This window comes from Adiantum capillus-veneris, chromosome 10, assembly GCF_014529385.1.
Source record: "Adiantum capillus-veneris isolate H3 chromosome 10, ASM1452938v2, whole genome shotgun sequence".
Lineage (NCBI taxonomy): Eukaryota > Viridiplantae > Streptophyta > Polypodiopsida > Polypodiales > Pteridaceae > Adiantum > Adiantum capillus-veneris.
In genome coordinates this window covers 51,724,702-51,745,143 of record NC_140940.1, presented here as the reverse complement: position 1 = coordinate 51,745,143, position 20,442 = coordinate 51,724,702, and the positions used below count along the sequence as shown (strand labels likewise).

General features: G+C 45.0%; 1 protein-coding gene across 2 annotated transcripts in view; it reads left to right on the top strand.

Annotated features, from left to right (window-relative positions):
• The first annotated feature begins 143 nt into the window (after nt 1-143).
• The window catches only part of LOC147448836 (transmembrane protein C9orf5 protein), a 33,378-nt gene continuing 13,079 nt past the window's right edge, over nt 144-20,442 (top strand). The window contains exons 1-3 of one of the 2 annotated variants that reach the window (XM_086521289.1): nt 144-390; nt 531-3,041; nt 3,474-3,512. In XM_086521289.1, the coding sequence (XP_086377415.1) occupies nt 885-3,041; nt 3,474-3,512 (2,196 nt within the window). In that variant the 5' untranslated portion in view covers nt 144-390; nt 531-884. Of the gene's footprint in view, nt 3,042-3,473; nt 3,513-20,442 lie in introns of both variants that reach the window. The other variant, XM_086521290.1, reaches the window with a different exon arrangement.

Genomic DNA, 20,442 nt, shown 5'->3' with positions numbered 1-20,442 from the left:
CCTAGTACGATGCGGGACTCGTCTCTTGAGTTACCACAATAATTCAAGTAGGGCCGGACATGATTGAGAGATCAAAAGAAGGCGCCAAGTCACTTTACAAAGAAAAGGGCTGCCAGCGATGGCGGGCATTGCACGACAGAAAGGGCGAAGGAGGAAAATGAAGAGGGCTTCTGTTCTGTGGGTGAGCAATGGACAACAGTCATAGACAATTCACGACTTCAGCCCTGCTTTCTGTTGTCCTTATGATTGACCCCTGCCCCCGATACATTCTTCTCTTGACTGGCTTTTCTGCAAACGAGTAGCCCCATCTTTCTCGGCACTTGTGTAGCAGATTCTTCTGCCAAAGGGACTTTTCCCCTTTTTAACTCTCCGGTCTTTTGCCTCCATCAGGTGCGTCTTTTTATCTTCTCCAGTAATCCTCTTTTGGCTGTCACAGGGTCCTACTCGACCGTGCGATTGGCCCCTTCTGAGTCCTCTCCTGCGCATCTCGAAAGCTTCTTCCTCTCTCGATTCGTTTTCATGTCTTGCAGATTCGTACTACCGTTCTAGTTGCAAAAAATCTCATTCAGTGTGCGAGGGCTTTTTTCCCACTCCATTTCACCCTCATCTATCAGCCTCACAATGCCTGCACATGCGAAGAGGCACTATTTCTTGGATTGCAGCAACTTTTACGGACTTTTGAGGTCTCCATTATCTCGCCATTGTCTAGCACTCTCTTGCTCAGCAGCTCGGCACCATCATGCAAGCTTGAGCTGCACTCTCCATGACAACGATTGTTCTGGGGATCAGATTGCTTAGGATCTGCTGATAGCGCCATTGGTTTAATCTTCTATCATATTGCCAGGTCCTGATCTTGCTTTCAAACTGGTAGAATTCTGCCCATCATGAGCTGGAGTGAGACAGAACAAAGCCGAAGTTCAAGCCCTATACCATGGAAAGAGATGTTTGAGAGTGCGGCATCGAGCCCTTTGGTACCTCATGTTCCAGGAAGCTTGTCAGCTACCCGTTCTTCCCCTGCTCTTGGCTACATGTCCAAATCTATTGAAGCCAATTCGCAAGCTAAAAAGGATTCAAGGAAGCCTCCTCTTCCCTGCAAGGATGTGAGCGAGCCCTCCTCTGCAACCACCAATCTGGAGACAGCCCCTGCCATTGTTCATTCAGTTCAAGATGATCACTCTGTCAATTACAATGCTCATGCATCGCGTTTGCTACAGCCGACAGAATCATCAAATGAGTCTAGTGATTCCTACCAGCAACTAGCAGTGTACATTGCAATGGCACATGCAGTACTAATCTTTCTTGTCATTGTGTTGTATGGAATCTGGAAGCTTTTGGAATGTTACCGGAGGCCCATCCAATGGGCAGTACTCTGCTCAATGCCATTAAGGGCTATCCATGGAACCATTGTGGAATTTTGGGAAACATCTCTTAACCAGGGTCTCCTTGGAACAGTTCTAGCTATTCCATTTGCCTTCTGCAGAGCTCTGATATTGACCTCATTGGATGCTAGGCTTGCTGTCATGCACCTCTTTGGAAAGCGGCAATCACAAACAGGGCGAACAGTCAAGTTCACAATCCTTATGGAGTGGTTGGTTGCTTTTGCAGTTATGACACTTGCATTTGAATCCATGGGTGGAATCGCCCTAGCTGTTGTACCATTTGTTGTGATCACCTTGTACACTGTAGGTGTATTCCTTGGTCTTATGCCAGAAATTGAGGATTTGGAAACGGAGAGCAAGAGGTCTTTACTATCTAGTGAGCCCAGCCATCGATGGGAACAAGCTAGGAGCTTGCTTGGTTGGATTCTTTTACCATTCACCAAAGCGTATAAATTGTTGGGGTCACGGATTACGAGCGTTTTTCTGAATAACTTACACCATTTGGTTGCCATCTTCCTTATGGTGCTAATGATTGTTGGCTCTCTGTCTGGGCTGGTTCTTTTCTCCTATAAAATAGGCCATGAAGGAAAGGGTGTAGTGGTTGCATTGAAATCTCATGTTGAGAGAAGTAATTACATAGAAAAGGTGGGGTTAAAGCAGTGGATGGAGGATAATAATGTTCCAGAGCTTATCGACACTTATGCAGGCAAAGCTTACGATACTGTATCAGGTCAAATTGATGTTTTCGCAGCAAAATATCAGATGACGGAGCTTGCAGATGCAAGCAAGCAGTACCTTATTGGGCTTGCACAGGGACAGAGGAGAAAGATTCTGGCCAATAGCTCCGATCTGACTTCGGAAAACTGTTCTGATTTGGCTCCACCGGTTCCATCGCACCCAGTGTTGGACAGAGCACACAGCCTAATGCAGAGATTTCGGGACTATGATGTTAAGGGTGCCTATTTTGAAATTCAACAGAGTGCTCTTCTTTTGCTCGAGCATTTTAACATTCCAAGGGACGAGATATTGGAAAGAGCCAGGCAAGCTGGGGAAAGATGGCTTGGTGTGGGAAAGCACGTCTTTGCGAATAGCTCAAAGCTTGCTTATGCTATCACGCGTCTGTTTATTGCTAGTGCCAGCACAATCCTTTCAGGAGCACCTGAATTGATAAGTTTTTGTGCCGACTCTTTTGTCTTCTTCTCTGTGCTTCACTACTTAGTTGCCTCCAAATCTGGAGGTGTCATGGAGCAGGTACTCAGTATGCTGCCTTTGTCTGATTCAACCAGGACAAGATGTGCAGTTGTTCTGGATCATGCTGTAAGCAGTGTGCTCCTAGCCACTGTAAAAGCAGCCTTTTTCCAGGCAATGTTTACATGGCTGCTTTTTCGAGTTTTGAAGATTCACTTTCTTTATATGTGCACTCTACTTGCATTTACCAGTGCGTTGCTCCCAATCGTACCCACATGGTGGTCATCTGTACCAGCTGGTGTTCAATTGGCAATAGAGGGGAGGTATATTTCAGCAATCCTTCTCATTGCTGCACATATTGGACTCATGGATTATGGAGTTGGTGCCATTCAAAGCGGTATTCCGGGCCATAATGCATATCTTACAGGATTGAGCATTGCTGGAGGCATGGCTTTGTTTTCATCGGCTATAGAGGTTAGCTCTTCCTTTGTTTTCTATATGTCCTGGGTTGTTTTGATCCAAATAGTGTTGCTTCTCCATTTCACCGCCTTGCAGCGAAGAGCATCTTGTCTTTGTTAGTGTGCATCCCTAGATTGTGTATTCTATAGATTGCTGATATGGGGAACCTTAGGGAGGGTTTTTGGGACTTTTTGGCCCACGCTGCATATTTAAGGGGTATTGAATTGTAGGCTCCCTTCTAGAAAGGAAATAATTTTTCCAGAACCAATACTTTTCCTTACATGGGACAATGTCCTTGCCAACTATGGAGGGTTCTTTACATTATAGCTTTAATAGACTTGAAAAAGAAGACTCAATGTCCTGATTTGCAGGACTTTAGTTTGTTTTTTGTTCTCATTTGTAAAAACTTGATAAGGTTCTTTTGTTTGTTGCACCCGAGGAATCCAGCAAAGGCTGCACATGGAACCATCATACCACTCGATCGAGGTAATGCTTTGCATCCTGATGCACTGCTCAGATTTGCACAGATTAGTACGTGCAAGACTACGGGAAAACAAACATGCTGGTAGAGGGCTGGTCGAAGCACTTCCAATTTGGAATCTTTTTTCATGTTTGTGTATGCATTTGAGTGAAAATGTTTAATTATGGAGAGTATCTGTGCTCACAATGGTTATGAGTTTTTTTGGATTCTGGCTGTATAAGAGTGGCCTAGGGACTCATATCAAGTTTGCTATTAGGTCCAAATCCTGGTTAAGGTTGATTTCAAGATTGCAGGAAAAAAAAGAAAAAAAACGTGATTTTTTCCTCAGCCTAAGGATTTGGAGTGATATGAACATGCTGCTCTGTGGGCATATTCTCCATGATATTCCAGTGATGTAGATCAGTGTTAGGTGCAGCGGAATGATTGTTTGCGCTTTGCTCAAGATGAGTGCTCTGAATTGTGCTCAAGGTTCCTTTTAGTTCTTATGGAAGGGAGAGCCTTTCGTTCTTAATGGAAAGTGCTATGATCACGAACAAAGTGAATGGACAATGTGCGTGCAAGTGTATGAGATTGAGAGATAGAGAGAGAAGAGAGATATGACACCAAAGACGTTGTAAAACCCTCCTCCGAAGGCCCCACTCTCGTCGGCGAGAGTGGTCTTCTTTTTGATCACACAAAGTGGTACAATGCGTATGCAATGGACTGATGCAACTTGGACTATGCCGATGACGACGGCGGTGGTGACGACGACGACGACTTTAGGGCTGAAATCTGTGGTCTTCTAATCGCTGAATTTCGGGACTGTTTCGGTGGATGAAAATGACTGTTTTGGCTGCGTTTTCATGGCCTGAAAATGGGGGAAACTTCTGCTACCAATGGGAATGAATCTGCTACTTACTGTGTATGCTGAAAACGCTGAGTATTCTGCTGCAATTGGGCTGAAACTGAAAAACGCTTATGCCTTCTTGTTGCTAGCAAAAACGCTAGACTGATTTGGTGCTGCAAAGCAAAAACGCTGAAGTGCCTGATGCATGGGAGGATGATTTGCTAACGCTAGCTGTCTAGGAAGATGAGGGCGATCAAGCAAAGGCTGAAATCGCCATGGAATCGGGTACTGACGAGAAAATGCAAAAACGCTACCAAGCTGATGGTGATGGCGATGATGCAAGGGGAAAGTTGGAAACGCTGGGGATCTGTTGTTGCCGGTGGTAACTGCAAGAGAAAACGCTGGGCTGATGTGTATCCAAAAACGCTAGGGGTGTGGATGGTATGGCGAGGTCGGGAGCTTCAAAAACGCCAAGACTAGGGTACAGCTGAGAAGGTGCCTGTTGACCGGGAAGCTCCTGCTGCCTCTTTTGCCAATTATTGCTAACTTGGGTTTGCTTATATATTAACTTAGCAAACTTGCCCTACCTACTTTTGTTGGAAAGTCACTTAAAAATAATAAGTGAAAATACCAAAAATAGGGAAAATAGGCTAAATGCAACTTGAAAATTCCCCTGACTGAATCTGATGTATTCTGAAGGGAATACTGATGATCATGCTGTGTACAACGAGAGGATATGCATCTATGCTAAGTGACTGGGCATGCACGGTCTACGAATAGACTCACAAAAGTGTCAGAGCACGTGACATATGCATCTATGCTGAGTGATTGGGCATGCACTGTCTACGAATAGACTCACAAAAGTGCGAGATCACTGCTAATCTAGACTTGACTGGACTGACTGAACCCTGTTATGCTGTAGCTTGTCCACGGACACATAGGCTTGGGATGTGTGACGTGACATCCCCTCCTTTTCAAAGTGAGGTACTGGTACCGAACTGTATGGCGTTGAGGGAGATCGCTAATAGCATCCGGAATCCTGGAAGGGACTCTTCGCCGGCCCACTCTGATGTGTGGGTCGAACGGTACTTGAACTTCATAAAGGTCTGCCATGCTTGCTTCTTTGGGACGTGCCAAAAGCGACACGGTCTTCTGTGGCTCCTTCGATGCTTCAACTTCATCGAGAGTCCTGCTTCTTTCTTCTTCAAGAATCTCCATGGCGGAAAATTCTTGAAACCATTTCCAACACAAAACCATGAACATACCCATTCCTTGTAAAGTGAGTGGAAAAAATCGTGTCTTCCTCAAAGACTGTGCATGCAATGTAGATGAACCAATAGACGGAGTGCCAAACCGTTCACCACACACACGCAAACAATGAGACCAAATCTTTCTCTTTTGATCTAGAGCAATCAACTGTGGCAATTCACAACGGAAATGCCCATGCTGGGTGCTCATACTTTCATGTGCTCTTTCTACAACTATGTCATGCCAAGGAAGAGACATGGAATGTGACTTTCTTACATACGTACTTTTCAGCTTTTCATGAAAAATCCGCATACATTCGTACTCATTCATGAGAGAAACGTGCTCAACATACAATATGTCATGCCTAGGACAAGGGATCACATAAAGATGCTGACTAAAATACAGGAAACGGTCACGAATGAAACTCTCGAATAATGCGTGCGTATCAATCATGCGAACACATAATACTTCTTGTGAGGGTTCTTTGGACCGAGGCTCGAGAGCCAAGATCGGTTCTTCTTGAATGATCGAATCGTCCTGTGGGGGTTCTTTGGACCTCAACTCGAAAGCCAAGATCGGTTCTTCGTGATTGATCGAATCTACAACGAGGTTAGCTTCGCTAGAGAAAGTATTCACTAACTCATCATCCTTGTGAACAATCACATCCTCTTCATGCAACTCATCATGCTTGTGAGAATTCACATCTTGATCATGCAAATCATCATGCTGTAAGAGATCACATCTTGATCATGCAAATCACCATGCTTGTCATTCAAATCATCATGCAAATCATTGTGCTTATCATTGTCAATCAAATCATCATCATGCTTCACATAATCATGCAAATCCTGTGTATCATGCATTGGAGAAGAAGAGACCGAGAGAGTCCTTTTCCCAAATCTCTTGCATCTGTGCCTGAACTTGAGAAAAGAGTCGCAAGAATTCTTTCATGTGTTGGTCGCTCTTTTCTTTGAGGGTTTTGTTCTCGCGATCAAATTTGGCTTGTATTTCTTTGGCTTCCAAGCGTGCTTGCTCGTGCTCACGCTCTATGGCTGCCCTTCGTTCTTCGTAGGCCTTTCTTTCTACTTTTCTGTCTTCGCGTTCTAACTGTCTTTCCATAAACAACTGCTTCAACTTCTCCATAGGAGTTAGTGCAATCCTTGTCGTAGATGGGGAAGGGGGAGGGTCGGAAAAACCTCCTTGCGGGGAAAATTCTTCTTCGCCTCTCTCATGCTCATCACCTCCAAGCGAAGTATCCATTCCGCTTCGAGTGATGACCATTCTGCAATCGTGGGTTCTTGTGGGTTCTTAACTTCACGAGGAAGTTGGATTCTTGCGGGTCTTGGGTTCTTAAGTTCACGAGGAACTTGGGTTCTTGCGGGTCTTGAGTTCATGAGGTTCTTGAGGTTTTCTTTCGCTTGCAAGCCGCGTTTGAAAAGGATCTTCTCTTCACCCGAGTTCTACTCCTTTCCGCGGGTGCACCCCTTGGCGGCCTTGCGCTCACACCAAGGCTGCTTTTTCCCACCTCACGTCGATTTGCCAGCCGCTAAGTGCACGGTCCGCTCTCAATGAGTGAAAAGAGACACAAGGGGAGGCTGGACAAGTCCTTCTTTACTGGGATTCCTGTCACTCTTCAAAAAAACGATTAGGAATCGACACGCCCAAGCGAACTTGGGTTCATGCGACCGCAACAAGCAAAAAAATTCTTGTGATTCTTGTGGTTCTTTCCTTGAGTGATACAGAACATTGCCAAAGCTCTGATACCAATGTTAGGTGCAGCGGAATGATTGTTTGCGCTTTGCTCAAGATGAGTGCTCCGAACTATGCTCAAGGTTCCTTTCAGTTCTTATGGAAGAGAGAGCCTTCCTTTCTTAATGGAAAGTGCTATGATCACGAACAAAGTGAATGGACAATGTGCGTGCAAGTGTATGAGAGTGAGAGATAGAGAGAGAAGAGAGATACGACACCAGAGACGTAAAACCCTCCTCCGAAGGCCCCACTCTCGTCGGCGAGAGTGGTCTACTTTTTGATCGCACAAAGTGGTACAATGCGTATGCAATGGATTGATGCAACTTGGACTATGCCGATGACGACGACGGTGGTGACGACGACGACTGTTTTGGCTGCGTTTTCATGGCCTGAAAATGGGGGAAACTTCTGCTACCAATGGGAATGAATCTGCTACTTACTGTGTATGCTGAAAACGCTGAGTACTCTGCTGCAATTGGGCTGAAACTGAAAAACGCTGATGCCTTCTTGTTGCTAGCAAAAACGCTAGACTAATCTGGTGCTGCAAAGCAAAAACGCTGATGTGCTTGATGCATGCGAGGATGATCTGCTAACGCTAGCTATCTTGGAAGATGAGGGCGATCAAGCAAAGGCTGAAATCGCCATGGAATCTGGTACTGACAAGGACATGCAAAAACGCTACCAAGCTGATGGTGATGGCGATGATGCAAGGGGAAACGTTGGGGATCTGTTGTTGTCGGCGGTAACTGCAAGAGAAAACGCTGGGCTGATATGTGTATCCAAAAACGCTTAGGTGTGGATGGTATGGCGAGGTCGGGAGCTCCAAAAACGCCAAGGCTGGGTATTGTTGAGAAGGTGTCTGTTGAGCGGGAAGCTCCTACTGCCTCTTCTGCCAATTACTGCTAACTTGGGTTTGCTTATATATTAACTTAGCAAAATTGCCCTACCTACTTTTGTTGGAAAGTCACTTAAAAATAATAAGTGAAAATACCAAAAATAGGGAAAATAGGCTAAATGCATTGGAAAATTCCCCTGACTGAATCTGATGGATTTTGAAGGGAATACTGATGATCATGCTGTGTGCAACCAGAGGATATGCATCTATGCTAAGTGATTGGGCATGCACGGTTTACGAATAGACTCACAAAAGTGCCAGATCACTGATAATCTAGACTTGACTGGGCTAACTGAACTCTGTTATGCTGTAGCTTGTCCACGGACACATAGGGTTGGGATGTGTCACGTGACAATCAGCCTGTTCCATTGATGTGTCAATCCAAGCAAGGTTTAGTCCATTTCCTGCTTTCTACCAAGAGAAAAATATCAACACATGAAGTTGGTAGTTCCAATGTGTTCTTGGACATGCCATTGTGCGTGAGAGTCACTTGTATTGGAACGAATCATAGGAATCTATGACATTCATGACTCAGACGAGTTGTAGTTTCATCTTCATGTTGCTCACTTTCTAGGCAAGCAATGACGTCTAAGAGCCCTTGTTGCATCTATACCATATCATAATGATATTATGAGTATGGTAGATGTCACATGCGCGCTTCACTTGCGCTACGTGGACATGCTTCTACAGTCTAGCATGAGTCATTAGCTGTAATGTGCAGCGGAAGTGAATGATGGTGTATGGCTTAGGATGAGAGTGATTAGTGGGTGCTCAAGGTTCCTTTTACTGACGGGAAGGGAGAACCTTCCTTGACTTAATGAGAGAATGTGCAATGGCCAAAACAAGAGAGTGGTATGCAAACTGTGAATGAGAGTGCTAGAGAGAGAGAGAGAGAGAGAGAGATGACACCAAATGGGGTCCCAAACCCCCCTCCAAGGGTCCCCCTCTCTATTGCTAGAGAGTTATTTGCTTTAGATTGCACAAGGTCTGGTACAGTGCTTTTAGATGTTGTGGTACTTGACGACGACGATGACGACATCAAGGCTGAAAACTGAAAACGCTAGGTGCTTTGCTGTGGATCTGCTACTGCTGCGGTTCTATGGGATAGTTTGCAACCGCCAATGCAAGCAAGGGCTGAACTGCAAAAACCCTGACTGGTTGAAACTGAATATGCAAAACGCTGGCTGGTTTGTGCTGGAAATTGAAAATGCTAGGCTGATCTAGGTGTTGGTTCTTGCGAGGCTAAGGGCTGATCTTGAAAACGCTGGTCTTCTTGCTGAAAACGCTGGTCTTGACTCTTTTGGTCCGCAAACGCTGGTCTTGCTGGGGCAAATTGCTAGCTTGCTTGTCCTGTTGAGAGAGGTCTCATTTGCTACCTCATTTACTAGAAATGAAAGCACTATGCCTCCCTTTATAGCCCCCGGAAGCTGGGTCAAGCAATCTCTAGGAAGCCTCTGCGATTTAACTGACAGAAAGTTACCTATTAAATAAGTGACTGTAAAAGGTGGTTCACGTGCGGTCGCAAACTGGGTCATGCGGTGGAACATGCTCATGCTGGGTACTGGGTACTGATGCTAATGATCTCGGGTTGTGCAATCAGAGGGTACCCGGTATATAGCTACTCTAAGTGCCTGGACATGCACGGCCTGTGTCACTAACTGTTGACTTGTCAAAGCTCTGAAGAATGGAGCCAACTTACAGATGCCGGCCGAGGGGCCTAAACCCTAAGAAGAACAAGTAACAGAAGAAGAAGTCCTGCCAACTTATGGGGACCCCGTCTGATGGGGCCCCAATGACTTAAAGGAAATAAAATAAAGCAGAACCCACCCACACACGCAGTTGATGACATGGCAGCTGTACGGATTGTCCCGATTTTTCGATGGCTGATGATGTGGCAAATTGTACGGATTTTTGTGTTTTGCGTTGACTGTTGACATGGCAGTTGTACGGATTTCTGTGATTTACGCTGACAGATTTTGGGTCATTGCTTTTGGACCAGAAGCTTTTGAGTTTGAAGGCTTTTCATGTAAACTGCTTTTCATAGGCCAAGGGCCTTTTCATTCTCTGGCATTCTTCCTAGAGAAGGTGCAGAGTCTTGAGTTTCGGTTTGTACTGGTTGATGCAACATAAAGAAATACCGAAAGGGGCGCCAAGGTTTGGGGCCAATACTCTCTGGGGTGGAATTCCGCCCCTTCGCGTCGCGTGTCGTCTCTCTCTCTCTCTCTCTCTCTCTCTCTCTCTCTCTCTCTCAATTCAGTTGTTATTGAAGTGCTAAAAGTCTGTTTAGTATGTTCTTTTCTATTGGCACGTGATGCCCGTCTTGAGACGGTGGTATCAAAGCATCAAGCGTGTGCTTTTTTGAAAGCGTACCGGTCCTACCAAAGAGCAGACAGAGCAAGACCGCACTTCCAAAGTTCATTGGAAATTTTGGCTTCGTGCTCCGACCCCGGACTTATTAGCCACTCCCACCCTTACTACATTGCTCATCGGGGTCGCGCTCCTGTCTTCACCGCTCATGTCTTACAAGGCATAAGCCATTAAGATCACTTGCAAGAGAAGGATCCAAGATTTATTTCAAGTCACTGTTTTTCTCAAAAGCAGTGCCATGCAGATGTTGATGTCTATAGCTACCAAACCGCACACTCCAAGGACTTGGCAAGCTTTCAAGAAAATTTTTGCCCAAAGTTATATGGTTTTTGACATCTTCCTTCGGAGTGCAACTTATGGCAGAGTGGGGTATCTTGAAATGCTTGCCATGGAACCCTAGCAGATTATAACTTGAAATTTTTCGACATCTCCCAGTAGATGTCTTCACGAGCAGATGACCTTGGAGGTCCAGTGTGATTGCTATCTTGGGACTACCATCGTCGCCTAAGAAACACTGTTTGTCCAAGAGCTGATGTACCATGCTATGCTCGGCTATGACCCTATGGAATGAACCTAACCCTAAGTTTTTGATGCAGGTTTCAAGATGGAAAGTTAGTCGTGTCGAGATTGCTTTTTAAGTTTGAAATTTGTTTGAGAACTTGTTTGGTGAAACTGTTTGGAATTGATTTGAAATGGATGGTATCTGTCTTGAACCTATCTTGATGCCGATTTGAATTGTTTGACTCCGGTTTTAATACTGGTTTCAATGATTGATGATTTTAATCTCGGGTGGAGTAGTGAGAAATTATGTTTGGGAATGCTTGTTCATACTCATGGCTCGGACCCTTGTGGTTATTTGCGGGGGGGGGGTATTAAATGATTGAAAAATGTTGTTTTTACTCATGGTACTCATGGCCCTTACCCTTGTGGTTATTTACGGGGGGAGTATTGTCGTTGACTCCCGGCCCGGACCTGGATGGTTATGCGGGAGTATTATTAAGAAGTCTGAGCATTGGTTACTCTTAGCACCTCCAAACGACGCAGGCTGCGGCTTCGTGGGCGTTTGGTTGTAAAAGGCCTATATATCTCCCGGCCGGACCTTTTTAGGTTATGCAGGAGGAATGATGAGGGAGTCGTTGAATATCTTCCGGCCCGGACCTTGTTAAGTTATGCGGGAGGAGTGTTCATCGGTGGCTTTATGTTTCTATGTCTTGTAACATGCATATGTGAGCATTTGTGTTGCATTGTGATGTGCCAACCACTGAATATTCTTAATTGGATGAGATTGCCTGGGTATGTAATTTTAATGTATCAAGACACTCGTGAAAGATCAATGTGGTCTGGATGTAATGGCTAATTTTACTACGCCGAAAAATCAAGAGTTCCGATCTGGACGAAAGGAAGCTAACTCCTTGATCAAAAGAACCGAAAAAAGAAGCTAACTCCTAAAAAAAAGGAGCAAACTGATTGTCCCTCGGAATGACCCTCGGAAATTTTTGAGCTAACTTGAGTTGTTTTGCAGATATGCTGTAATCGTGGACGATTACTCTCTTTCAAGAAGGGAAGATGTCACAAACTGTTGACTTGTCAAATCTTTGAAGAATGGAGCCGACTTACAGATGCCAGCCGAGGGGCCTAAACCCTAAGAAGAACAAGTAACAGAAGCAGAAGTCCTACCAACTTACAGGGACCCCGTCCGATGGGGCCCCAATGACTTATAGGAAATAAAATAAAGCAGAACCCACCCACATGGCCAGTTGATGACGTGGTAGTTGTACGGATTGTCCGGATTTTCCGATGGCTGATGACGTGGCAGACTGTACGGATTTCCGTGTTTTGCGTTGACTAATAACGTGGCAGTTGTACGGATTTTCGTGATTTATGCTGACAGATTTTGGGCACTGCTTTTGGACCAGAAGCTTTTGAGTTTGAAGGCTTTCCATGTAAACTGCTTTTCATAGGCCAAGGGCCTTTAAATATGTGCTAAGGGCTCATTCTCTGGCATGCTTCCTGGAGAAGGTGCAAAGTCTGGAGTTCCGGTTTATACTGAGTTGATGCAATATAAAGAAATACCGAAAGGGGTGCCAAGGTTTGGGGCCAATACTCTCTGGGGTGGAATTCCGCCACTTCATGTCGCGTATCGTCTCTCTCTCTCTCTCTCTCTCTCAATTCAGTTGTTATTGAAGTGCTAAAAGTCTGTTTAGTCTGTTCTTTTCTATTGGCACGTGGTGCCCGTCTTGTGACAGCCTGCGTACAGGTTCACAAGGGTGCCAGAATACTTCCTAGGCTACCTAAACCCTAGAGGTAGAATAGCTTGTCCACATGCACATAGGGTTAGATGTGCACGTGACATTAGCTTAGGACTGAGCCTGGCACCTTTGTGAGCCTCTAGCAGGATGTGCATGCCTATGCCGGTTACACTTGCATACCCTCTCTTGCACAGAACAATCATTTCAACACTTAGGTATTTTACCATGTGAACCACCTTTTATTATGGCTTTATTAATAAGTGAGTTCAGCCTATTTATTGCATGGTCGTGGGGCTGCCTATGTGCTTGCTCGACCTAGCCCTTGTCATCTATAAAGGGCAGCCGCAGGAGGGCTAGAGAACCAGGAAGTAGAAGGAGGAGCAAAGCCAGTGTTTTCCTCGGATTTCCTCGGCGTTTCCAGCCATGATGATCAGCGTTTTTCTTCCATGACCACCAGCGCTTTCAGCCCCTTTGATCACCATCCGTTATCAGCCCCTAGCCTCGTCACGATTGTAGATCCGAGTCATCGACAGTGCTAGCAAATCCTGGCATTCAGCATGAGCGTCGTCGTTGTCCACACAATACCCCAGCACCTAGTACCCCCTGTGCCTCGGCTCGGCATAGGGATCCATAGACTTGTCAAGAACGTCGTCGTCGTCAACATAGATCCACAGACCCGTCAAGTGTAACAAACTGCGGACATGTCAAAACCTAAAGAATGGAGCCAACTTACAGATGTGGCCGGGGAGCCTAAACCCTGAGAAGAACAAGTATCAGAAGAAGTTTCACAAAGTGATGACGTGGTTTGCTCGAGAGCAGAAAACCCTAACCCTAATTTTTGCAAGTAGCCCTAACTGTTGAAACCCTAATTCCAAAAACCCTAACTGTTGAAACTCTAATTCTGAAAACCCTAACCCTAAAACTTGCAAACCCTAATTCTGGAAACCCTAACCCTTAAATTGCAATAGTGTAGCTGATTTCCGAAAATTGCGTTGGCATGATGGCGTGGTAGGCTGTACGGATTTCGGTGATTTACGCTGGCAGCTTTTGGCATTGCTTTTTGGACCAGAAGCTTTTGAGTTTGAAAGTTTTTCATATAAACTGCTTTTTGGACGAGAAGCTTTTGAGTTTGAAAGTTTTATGTAAACTGCTTTTTGGATCAGAAGCTTTTGATTTTGAAAGCTTTTCATGTAAACTGCTTTTTAGGCCAAGGGCCTCATATTCTCTGGCATGCTTCCTGGAGAAGGTGCAGAGTCTAGGGCTCATTCTCTGGCATGCTTCCTGGAGAAGGTGCAGAGTCTGGAGTACCGGCTTGTACTTTGATGATGCAATATAAAGAAATACCGAAAGGGGCGCCAAGGTTTGGGACCAATACTCTTTGGGGTGGAATTTCGCCACTCCGTGTCGCGTGTCGTCTCTCTCTTTCAGTTCAATTGTTATTGAAGTGCTAAAAGTCTGTTCAGTCTGCTCTTTTCTATTGGCACATGGTGCCCGCGTTGTGACAGTGGTATCAGAGCATCAGGCGTGTGCTTTTCTGAAAGCATACCGGTCCTACAAAAGAGCAAACAGAGCACTTGGAATTTTATTGAGAGGTATCCTCGCCCGCCAACCCGGGCTTATTAGCCACTCCCACACTTACTTCATCGCGCATCGGACGCGCTCCCGTCTTCACCGCTCATGTCGTACATGGCATAAGCCAATTAAGATCACTTGCAGGAGAAGGATCCGGATTTGTTTCAAGTCATTGTTTTTCTCAAAAGCAGTGCCATGCAGATGTTGATGTCTACAGCCACCAAGCAGCATACTCCAAATACTTGGCAAGCTTTCAAGAAAATTTTCGCCCGATGTTATATGGTTTCTGACATCTTCCTTCGGAGTGCAACTTCTGGTAGAGTGGGGTATCTTGAAATGCTTGCCATGGAAACCCTAGCAGATTATAACTTGAAGTTTCTCGACATCTCCCAATAGATGTCTCTTCACGATCAGGTGACCTTGGAGGTTCGGTGTGATTGCTATCTCTTGGGACTACCATCACCGCTAAAGAAACACTGTTTATCCAAGAGCTAATGGACCATGCTGTGCTCGGCTACGACCTCATGGAAGGAACCTAACCCTAATTTTTGGTGCAGGTTTCAGTATGGAAAGTCGGTCGACTTTTCGAGCTCGACTGATGTCGAGATTGCTTTTTAAGTTTGAGTTATGTTTGAACTTGTTTGGTGATTCTGTTTGGAATTTGTTTGAAATGCATGGTATCTGTTTTGAACCTGTTTTGGTGCCGATTTGAAATGTTTGACTTTGGTTTCAATACCTGTTTCATTGATTGGTGATTTTTACTCTCGGGTGGAGAAGTGAGAAATATTATTTTGGTAATGTTTGAACCTCGGAATGACGCAGGCTGATGCCTGAGGAGCGTTTCGTTGTATGCTAGAAAACCTCTGAACGACGCGAGGCAATGCCTGGAGAGCGTTTGGTTGTATGCTTGAACCTCCGAGCGACGCAGACTGCGGTCTGGGGAGCGTTTGGTTGTACAGTCCTCTGAGCTCATGGCCTGGACCTTTTTAGGTTATTTGTGGGGGGAGTGACGAGGTAGTCGTTGAGTAGCTTCATACCGCAGACCGTTTGTCTCGGGGGAGTGCTCAGCGGCGTTGTTTGTTGTGTCTTGTAACATGCATATGTAAGCATTTGTGTTGCATTGTGATGTGCCAATTACTTAATATTCCTAATTGGATGAGATTACCTGGGTATGTTATTTTAGTGCATCAAGACATCCGTGGAAGATCAGTACGGTCTGGGTGTGATGGCTAATTTTACTACGCCGGAATATCAAGAGTTCCGATCTGGACGAAAGGAGAAGCTAACTCCTTGATCAAAAGAAAAGAAAGGAGAAGCTAACTCCTTGATCAAAACAGCCGAGAGGAGAAGCTCACTCCTTGATCAAAAGAGTAGAAAGGAGAAGCTAACTCCTTAATAAAAAGAGCAAACTCATTGTCCCTTGGAATGACCCTCGGAAATTTTTGAGCTGACTTGAGTTGTTTTGCAGATATGTTGTAATCGAGGACGATTACTCTCTTTCTAGAAGGGGAGATGTAACAAACTGTTGACGTGTCAAAGCCTAAAGAATGGAGCCAACTTACAGATGTGGCCGGGGAGCCTAAACCCTAAGAAGAACAAGTAACAGAAGAAGAGTCACAAAGTGATGACGTAGTTGCCCGAGAGCAAAAAACCCTAACCCTAATTTCCTGCCAAAAACCCTAACTGTTGAAACCCTAATTTTGAAAACCCTAACCCTAAAACTTGCAAACCCTAATTTTGGAAATCCTAACCCTAAAACTGCAACAACGTGGCTGATTTCCAAAAATTGCACTGGCATGATGATGTGGCAAGCTGTACGGATTTCCGTGATTTACGCTGACAGCTTTTGGCATTGCTTTTTGGACCAGAAGCTTTTGAGTTTGAAAGTTTTTCATATAAACTGCTTTTTGGACCAGAAGCTTTTGAGTTTGAAAGCTTTTCATGTAAACTACTTTTTGGATCAGAAGCTTTTGATTTTGAAAGCTTTTCATGTAAACTGCTTTTTAGGCCAAGGGCCTTTAAATATGAGGCTAGGGCTCATTCTCTGGCATGCTTCTTGGAGAAGGTGCAGAGTCTGGAGTACCGGCTTGTACTTTGATGATGCAATATAAAGAAATACCGAAAGGGGCGCCAAGGTTTGGGACCAATACTCTCTGGGGTGGAATTCCGCCACTCCGTGTCACGTGTCGTCTCTCTTTCAGTTCAGTTGTTATTGAAGTGCTAAAAGTCTGTTCAGTCTGCTCTTTTCTATTGGCACATGGTGCCCGCGTTGTGACAGTAGTATTAGAGCATCAGGCGTCTGCTTTTCTGAAAGCATACCGGTCCTACAAAAGAGCAAATAGAGCACTTGGAATTTTATTGAGAGGTATCCTCGCCCGCCAACCCGGGCTTATTAGCCACTCCCACACTTACTTCATCGCGCATCGGACGCGCTCCCGTCTTCACCGCTCATGTCGTACATGGCATAAGCCAATTAAGATCACTTGCAAGAGAAGGATCCAAATTTGTTTCAAGTTATTGTTTTTCTTAGAAGCAATGCCATGCAGATGTTGATGTCTACAGCCACCAAGCAGCATACTCCAAATACTTGGCAAGCTTTCAAGAAAATTTTCGTCCGATGTTATATGGTTTCTGACATCTTCCTTCGGAGTGCAACTTCTGGCAGAGTGGGGTATCTTGAAATGCTTGCCATGGAAATCCTAGCAGATTTTAACTTAAAGTTTCTCGACATCTCCTAGTAGATGTCTCTTCACGATTAGATGACCTTGGAGGTTCGGTGTGATTGCTATCTCTTGGGACTACCATCACCGCTAAAGAAACACTGTTTGTCCAAGAGCTGATGGACCATGCTGAGCTCGGCTACCACCTCATGGAAGGAACCTAACCCTAATTTTTGGTGCAGGTTTCAGGATGGAAAGTCAGTCGACTTTTCGAGCTCCAATGATGTCGAGATTGCTTTTTAAGTTTGAGTTCTGTTTGAACTTGTTTGGTGGTCCTGTTTGGAATTTGTTTGAAATGCATGGTATCTGTTTTGAACTTGTTTTGGTGCCGATTTGAAATGTTTGACTTTGGTTTCAATACTGGTTTCATTGATTGGTGATTTTTACTCCCAAGTGGAGAAGCGAGAAATACTGTTTTGGTAATGTTTGAACCTCAGAACGACATAGGCTGATGCCTGGGGAGCGTTTCGTTGTATGCTAGAAAACCTCCGAATGACGCGGGTCGATGCCTGGAGAGCGTTTGGTTGTATGCTTGAACCTCCGAGCGACGCAGACTGCGGTCTGGGGAGCGTTTGGTTGTACAGTCCTCTGAGCTCATGGCCTGGACCTTTTTAGGTTATTTGCGGGGGGAGTGACGAGGTAGTCGTTGAGTAGCTTCATACCGCAGACCGTTTGTCTCGAAGGAGTGCTCAGCGGCGTTGTTTGTTGTGTCTTGTAACATGCATATGTAAGCATTTGTGTTGCATTGTGATGTGCCAATTACTGAATATTCCTAATTGGATGAGATTACCTGGGTATGTTATTTTAGTGCATCAAGACACCCGTGGAAGATCAGTAGGGTCTGGGTGTGACGGCTAATTTTAATACCCCGGAATATCAAGAGTTCCGATCTGGTCGAAAGGAGAAGCTAACTCCTTGATCAAAAGAAAAGAAAGGAGAAGCTAACTCCTTGATCAAAACAGTCGAAAGGAGAAGCTAACTCCTTGATCAAAAGAGCAGAAAGGAGAAGCTAACTCCTTGATCAAAACAGTCGAAAGGAGAAGCTAACTCCTTGATCAAAAGAGCAGAAAGGAGAAGCTAACTCCTTAATAAAAAGAGCAAACTGATTGTCCCTCGAAATGTCCTCAGAATGACCCTCGGAAATTTTTGAGCTAACTTGAGCTGTCCCTCAGAATGACCCTCAAGAAGGGGAGATGTAACAAACTGCTGACGTGTCAAAGCTTAAAGAATGGAGCCAACTTACAGATGTGGCCGGGGAGCCTAAACCCTAAGAAGAACAAGTAACAAAAGAAGTGTCACAAAGTGATGACGTGGTTGTCCGAGAGCAGAAAACCCTAACCCTAATTTCTGCCAGAAACCCTAACTGCTGAAACCCTAATTCCAAAAACCCTAATTGTTGAAACCCTAATTCTGAAAACCCTAACCCTAAAACGTGCAAACCCTAATTCTGGAAACCCTAACCCTAAAATTGCAACAGTGTGGCTGATTTTCGAAAATTGCGTTGGCATGATGACGTGGCAGGCTGTACGGATTTCCGTGATTTATGTTAGCAGCTATTGGCATTGCTTTTTGGACCAGAAGTTTTTGAGTTTGAAAGTTTTTCATGTAAATTGCTTTTTGGACCAGAATCTTTTGAGTTTGAAAGCTTTTCATGTAAACTGCTTTTTGGATCAGAAGCTTTTGATTTTGAAAGCTTTTCATGTAAACTGCTTTTTAGGCCAAGGGCCTTTAAATATGAGGCTAGGGCTCATTCTCTGGCATGCTTCCTGGAGAAGGTGCAGAGTCTGGAGTACCGGCTTGTACTTTGATGATGCAATATAAAGAAATACCGAAAGGGGCGCCAAGGTTTGGGGCCAATACTCTCTGGGGTGGAATTCTGCCACTCCGTGTCGCGTGTCGTCTCTCTGTTTCAGTTCAGTTGTTATTGAAGTGCTAAAAGTCTGTTCAGTCTGCTCTTTTCTATTGACACATGGTGCCCGCCTTGTGACATCAAGAACCTCCTCGTTGTCAGCATCATGGTCGTCGACATAGACCCGTTAGTACCTCGTCGTTGGCATCACCGTCGTCGACATAGACCCACCAAGAACCTCGTCGTCGACGTAGATCCATAAGCACCTTGTCATCGACATCATCGTCGTTACGGAACTTGAATCACGTGCCAACAGAAAAGAATAGATTGAACATACTTTTAGCACTTCAAATAACAAATGAACTGAAAGAGATAGACGACACGAGTTGGAGAGTGGCAGAGCTCCACCCCAAGAGAGCATTGGGCCCTAAGGTAGGAGCCCCCTCCAAACTCTGCACTTCTCCAGGAAGCATGCGAGAGAATGAGCCCTTGGCTCATATTTAAAGGCCCTTGGCCTTGAAAAGCAATTACATGAAAAGCTTCAAACTCAAAAGCAACTGGTCCAAAAGCTGGCGCCTAAAAGCTGTTAGCGCAATTTCAAAAATCCGTACAGCCTATTAGTGGATTGTTCGTACAGTCTGCCACGTCATCATGTCAGCGTGAAATTCAAAAATCCGTACTACTGCCACGTCATTAGCTTCTACGCAAATGAGCCTGCGTGTGTGTTTGCGCGCGCGTTGGTCTTGCTTTATTCTAAAATTTAATATCTTTAGGTCACCTGGGCCCCATCGGACGGGGTCCCATAAGTTGGTGGGAACTCTTCTTTAAAAATAGGCCACTCAGCAAGACTTTGTAGGTTAGTAAAACTTCTTGTGCTTCTTCTGTTGCTTCCTCTTCTCGGCCGAGATCTACAAGTTGGCTCCGCTCTTCAGTGGCTTGACACGTCAACAGTTTGTGACATCGTTGTCAACATCCCATCAGTACCTCGTCCTCGACATGATCGTCGTCGACATAGACCCAACAATACCTATCGTTGTCATCATCATTGTCGACATAGAACCTCTTAGTACCCATCAATACCTAGTAGTACCCAGCATCAATAGCATTAGTACCCATTAGCACCTCATCATTTAGACATTGTATTAGCATTGTGCAAGAATAAAGAAAGTACTTGCTCTGGCAACAGAGCAAGGGGGCCCTTGAGGGTTTGGGACCCAACATTCGGTGTCGTCTCTCTCTCTCTCTCTCTCTCTCTCTCTCTCTCTCTCTCTCTCTCTCTCTCTCTCTCTCTCTCTCTCTCTCTCTCTCTCTCTCTCTCTCTCTCTCTATTATTCAGTTCAGTTTTTTCAAGTGAAGTAAAGTGTTCCTTGTGTTTGTTCGGAATAGTAGATCCAAGCTAAATCCATAAACTCTTCCGTTGCACTTGACATTGGTATCAGAGCTCTCTCTGTGATTCGGCT